This window comes from Pholis gunnellus (genome assembly GCF_910591455.1).
Source record: "Pholis gunnellus genome assembly, chromosome: 21".
Classification (NCBI taxonomy): domain Eukaryota; kingdom Metazoa; phylum Chordata; class Actinopteri; order Perciformes; family Pholidae; genus Pholis; species Pholis gunnellus.
The window spans coordinates 18,504,115-18,510,114 of NC_136548.1; the positions used below are offsets into that span (position 1 = coordinate 18,504,115).

At 41.9% G+C, this 6,000-nt stretch overlaps 1 protein-coding gene across 1 annotated transcript; it reads right to left on the bottom strand.

Annotated features, from left to right (window-relative positions):
* Nucleotides 1–2,669: 2,669 nt before the first annotated feature.
* Nucleotides 2,670–4,702, bottom strand: LOC306713466 (galanin receptor 2a; the record flags this gene model as incomplete). The annotated part of the gene is made up of 2 exons (XM_079183158.1): nt 2,670–3,309; nt 4,362–4,702. 2 exons carry the CDS (start codon nt 4,700–4,702, stop codon nt 2,670–2,672), a joined length of 981 nt encoding a protein of 326 aa, XP_079039284.1.
* Nucleotides 4,703–6,000: the final 1,298 nt, after the last annotated feature.

Genomic DNA, 6,000 nt, shown 5'->3' on the forward strand with positions numbered 1-6,000 from the left:
AAAAAAGTTAAAAAAAATCAAAGTATAGTATGTCAAAAAAAGTTAAAAAAATTAAAATATAGTATGTCGAAAAAAGTGCAAAAATGTAAAGTATAGTATGTCAAAAAGTCAAAGAATCAAAATAGTATGTCGAAAAAAGTTAAAATAATTTAAATATAGTATGTCGAAAAAAGTCATAGTATAGTTCTTTTTTTAAAGTCATAGTATTGGATGTCAAAAAAAGTTAGAAAAACGGTATTGAAAAAGTTTGTCATAAAAGGTCAAAATAAGTCATAGTATATCATTCAGATTTTCATCTACAGAAACTTTACGGAAAGTCAGGAATCCTTGTTGTACTTCAACGTACTCAACAGCACAGCAGCAATTATGCGATATTATGCAACAGGAAGCCTCTCAGCAGTTGATATGTATGAAGCATCTCAAGATCAACTGTCGGGGCTGCAAACACATCATGTTTGAAGTCACATGATGCTAATTAGAGATAAGAGAGGAGATAAGCAACAACTTGATGGATTTATTATTTCAACAGCTCTTCAACAGCTCTTACAACAACACGGTGTATCTCACATTACAGCAGCACATCAATTGAAATGTCCTGTGACATTATGATCATTTATAATCAACATCTAACAGAGGTTTCCAATGACAATAAATAATCGTGCAGCATATTTTCACAGGTCAAAATCACAACATAACATCGGGGCTTGATGAGGTTTCTGTACAAGATGCTGAATTAGTAACACAACAGACAAAATATTCAGAAATCTGGTTGAAAATTTGTCTGACAACTGCTGGTTGAGTAACAATTGTGTTTTGCGACACCGCGAGTCAGGTTCTGAGCCTCCAGTCGACTCATCTGAGCTTTTTAATCCTAAACTGTAGTGTCATTCCTTCTGCAAACCACATTTTCTTAAACCTTTTGGTTTGCCACTGATGACTCAAATCTGGCAAGGCAGCAGTTTTAAAGACATGTTCATTTAGATTTGATCTTTTCTTATTTGTAGCTTTTTATTTTTTTTACATTTGATTTATATTTTCTTGGCTTTATATCTTTGAATAAAGTACTTTGCAACATGTTTTCACTGAATACGATAGCGGTAATATCCCTTTCCTTAGTGCCATAACAGCTGACTCTGCTCATTTCACTCAGATTGAACTAGCAGGGCTCTGTCTATTGTGTGCTTTCCTGGAAAGGTACTTCAGAATGTATCCAACCAGAAGTCAGGCTCAGAGTATTAGTTGAATCATGTTCATCCTTCTACGTCAGGTTCAGAGCAGTGTCCACCTGCTGACTACATGTTAGTTTCTGGCAAAAGAAAAAGGATTAAACACAAATGAAGGATTAATTTATTGCCCCATTGGAGAATAAATCTAAAATCCGAATAAGTAATCAGGTCTGGGTTTTTATTCCCCCCACTTTTACTTGATCTTAATAAAACTCAAGTACGTTTCACGCATTTTATCTCCATCCCTGAAATGTTCAGGGACATTTCCTGCATGGGGTCGTGTGTGAATGGAAGCAGGAATCGATATTTTACCATAATGTGACCTCGTAAGGTTTCAGGGAAAATGTTGTGAATGAAAGCAGAAACATTGCCGGGCCGAGCACTTAAAGGGTAAAGTAGTTCTGACGGAAGACGCTTTATGGTCTGTATGACTCTAAATGGACCATCATTTACTAAATGAACATCATGCTGTATTGAAGAAGACTTGAAACTAGAGATTGAGACCATAAACTCATGTTTACAATGTTTACTGAGGTAATAAATCAAGAGAGAAGTAGAGTCATTTTCTCATAGACTTCTATACAACCAGAGGAGTCGCCCCCTGGTGGACATTAGAGAGAATGCCGGTTTTATGACACTTCACTCGGAAGAACCGCAGGTTGCCGCCTGGTGCCGACATAGTGTACAGTATTTGCATACTGCTATATTTTACTGGAAACAGTGTGCAATTCATATACTATTGGGTTTTGGGTTTCTACTAAAATACTGTGTTTTTTGGTACAAAATAGAATGTTAGCATGTTCACCGTCTTAGTTTGATGCGTTAGCAACATTAACTAACTAGCTCTGCAGGTATTTGGTCATGGCAATCTAGCGGATGATTTATAAGACATTTCACCAAAAAAACTAAAATGTCAATGCGTCAGGGGATCACCAAAGTCAGCATTGTTTTTTCCTGAATGTATGAAGCCAATTTCATGGCAAACCATTACTTAGTTGTTGAGATATTTGAGTCTGGACCTAAAGGGGCAAACTAACCCTGGAGTCATGCTTCACTCAGTGCAGGCGTTGCATTTCTTGATCAATCAATCTGTGTAATGTGCTGAGCTGATGGTGCTTTTTAAGATCCTTTCAATTACCAGAACGTGGTCTAAACATTAGACCTTCAATGGGTCAATTACAGCGTTTGTTCTTAATGAAGTCAGCAAAGGTTTTCCTCAGTTCATCTTTAATGGCTGGTCAATAAACAGTTTGGAGGTATTCATCATTTGCAGCTTTTGTCTCATTACCGTCTTTCCTTGCAGACAAGTCTACTCCACATTCTGATGCTTTTGATTCTGGGGAAATTAATACTTTTGGGACATTATGTCTTCTAGAGAAAGTTTCGATGTTCATTCGGCTCGTCCTCTCCTCCATCAGCTTGGTTTCGAGGCCGTCGTCGTCCTTAGTTGGACGTCTCTGCGCTGCTGACCGCGTTCACCGCCTGGATGACGTGCACCTTGTTGACCTCCCTGTCCCTCGGCGAGCAGCTGAACACCTTCCTGAAGCCTTTGCGGAAGTGCTTGGAGACGAGCGCGTAGACGATGGGGTTGAGGCAGGAGTTGGTGTAAGCCACCAGGTGGGAGAGGATGCGGAGGACGTAGGTGACGTGGTTGAGGGGGAAGCGTCCGAACCACATGCAGAGGACGACCAGGTGATGGGGGAGCCAGCAGAGGCAGAAGAGAGCAGCGACCATGACGATCATCTTGGTGACTTTCCGCTTGGACCGCCTCGACTCGGACATGTCCTTCACGGGGTCCACACTGGTCCACAGGTATCGGACAGTGCGAGCGTAGGTGAGGCCGAGCACCAGGACGGGGACGAGGTAGCCAAAGATGAAGGTGCACACGTCCATTATGATGCGTGGTTTGGTCTCCCAGGAAGGAATGCACACCACGGTGCCGGACAGGTCCATCTGGGAGTAGTAGCTGAGATACGGCCACGAGAAGACCAGAGCCAGGGCCCAAACCAGGACGATGCAGGTGAGGGCGTTCTTCACTGTTCTCGTCTCGCGGGAGCGGAGCGGGTAGCAAATGACTAAATACCTGTAAGAGATCCAGATGTTCGTTACTGACAGATTAGAGAGCTGCAGTTTGTGATGTAAAGGTTATATGTAATCTAAAGATCACTGATTTGTTATCCAAAATAAACATGAACAAATTGAACGAACTTGAAGTGTTGAGCAAAAACCGCCCTTTTAACAATAAGGTTTTGTGTCCACAAAGACCTCAGAGCTCTGAAGAGCGCTTCATCCCAGCGCTCCATGAAAAAGCACTCCGGCGCTTTTTAAAAGATGTTTTCATGACAACATCTCGATACCACCCCTCTCACCTCCGTTGCATGTTTGTTTGACATTGTTTTTTACAAAGAGCACCAAACGGAGGATGCTCACCAGCAACATTCACTCCCCACCCGGTAGATCTGATTCCACAAATGGACTTTTCAGGTCTTTGTAATCTTTGTGTCTGTTTGACATATAAATGTCAGGACAGACAGACAGACACGGCCAAAACAAGCCTCTCCATTTATTTTCCACAGCGGCGTTTCCAGCGCTTTTTCTAAAACATTTAGAGATTTTTAACTTGAGGTGGTCGGAGCAGCCGCACACACACAAAGGTAAAGCGGAGTGCAGTAGAAAGATGCTGGGCAAAGAGCGGACGCATCGGCCTCTCCTCATCGGAAACGATGCAAAAAAAAGCCGCTGTCGCTCACAAAATGACGCTTTGTGGACACAGAACCTAAACATTCAAACATATACATCTATCTATCTATCTATCTATCTTTTTTTATCTTTGTAACTTCTGCATCCATCATCCACCCATCCATCCATTCATCTATGCATCTATCTTTTTATCTATGCATCTATCTTTTTATCTATCTATTCATCTTTTTATGTACTTCTGCACACATCCATCCACTCATCCATCCATTCAGCCGGGCCCATTCTTACGACCCAGTTGGTATAAATGTACTAACAATTCAATAAAGGTTTTGTTAATATTTCCAGTAATTTCCATCTAAACTCACATTAAGAACATCTCTTGTTGCTGCTGATCGTGCAGATGATGTAATAATAAACTTTATGTGGATGACGCACCTGTCCAGGGAAACAGCTGTCAGCGTGAAGATGCTCGCGTACATGGTGAGAAAAATGATGAAGTGCACGACTTTACACACCACGGGACCGAACACCCACTCATCCAGAGTGTAGATGGTGGCCTGAAAGGGCACGCAGAACACGATGAAGCTCAGGTCCGCTATGCCGAGGTTGAGGATGAACAGGTTGGTGGTCTTGGTGTTCATCTGTCCGTTACGGAACAGAACCGCGAGCACCAGAGAGTTCCCCGCGGTGCCGACCAGGAAAATGACCGAGAAGCCCAGAGAAATGACCACCGACTCCGCTTTCCAGGACGAGGAGTTCACCGAGGAGAGATTCATCTTCATGTTGTATTCATTCATAACTCACGCGGGTCAGATGTCTGTCCAACGACGGTAACGCGCGGCTCGTGGAGACGCGCGCCTCGCTTGCGCGCCACATTTCCATTAAGAAGACGCGGATCACTGATGTCTTCAATCTGTGAAACATTTATCTGCAGCAGTGACGGAGGTTTCACTCTGCGAACCTCTTCTCTACCAAACACACCGCGAGGAAGGTTTTAATTAAAAAGAACTGATAAACGGCTCCAACGGAGCAGCAACTCTGAGGCTTTAAATATCATCAAATATTAAAGCGATGTGACAAAGAACACATTTGCTATTCAGACATTAGTTTTGAAAAACACAGCAAGCAGAAGTAATACTAATACTAATAATAATAATAATAAAAGGTACATTAACTACAATAAAACTCAGTCTGAACTACGGGCATATTATAATACCTTAATTATAATATAATAGACTTCATTCTAATACTTGAATTGTTGTTGTTTATGTAAAAGACAAACTGCAAAATAAACTTATTATAAAATGACATTTGAATGCAATTTAAAAACTCATTAAAAATCCAAGAGAACAGTTAAGAAAGAAGACGATGCAATTAGTCGATCGTCAACAGTTGCCGATTAGTTTTCTGTCAATCTTCTAATGCAAAAAAGGTGCAAATATTGTTCCTAAAATGATAAATGAATAACTCACTACAGCAGCGTGTTTGTGGTATTTAGCTGGCTTTGCACAACAACAACATAATACGGTGTAAACATACACTCAAAATAACATGTTTAGCAGGTATAATATTTAAAATATTTAGGTTAGCATGCTAATGTTAGCTAAACACAAAGTACAGCTGAGACTAATAAATCAACCACTAGCACTAATTACAACTAGTAGGATTCCATTGAGGTTAATGGAACTGTCCTCTGCTCCAGTATCTCCTCTCTCCTCCCTCCTCTCTCCTCTCTCCTCCCTCCTCTCTCCTCTCTCCTCCCTCCTCTCTCCTCCCTCCTCCCTCCTCTCTCCTCTCTCCTCTCTCCTCCCTCCTCTCTCCTCTCTCCTCCCTCCTCTCTCCTCCCTCCTCCCTCCTCTCTCCCTTCATCCTTTATTTTCGGACTTACGTCTTTCACACTAACAAACACAACCTCACAGAGCAGCTGAACAAACACAAACACTCCTCTGAGTTTAACAGTTTGCTTTTTTTAATCCAGGAGGAAGCGGCTGCTCCGGTCCTGTAGTTTCCTCCTCTGGGAGTCTGGATCAGTCCAGGATCAAACATCCTGGAGGTCTGAGGAAGACCAGCAGGT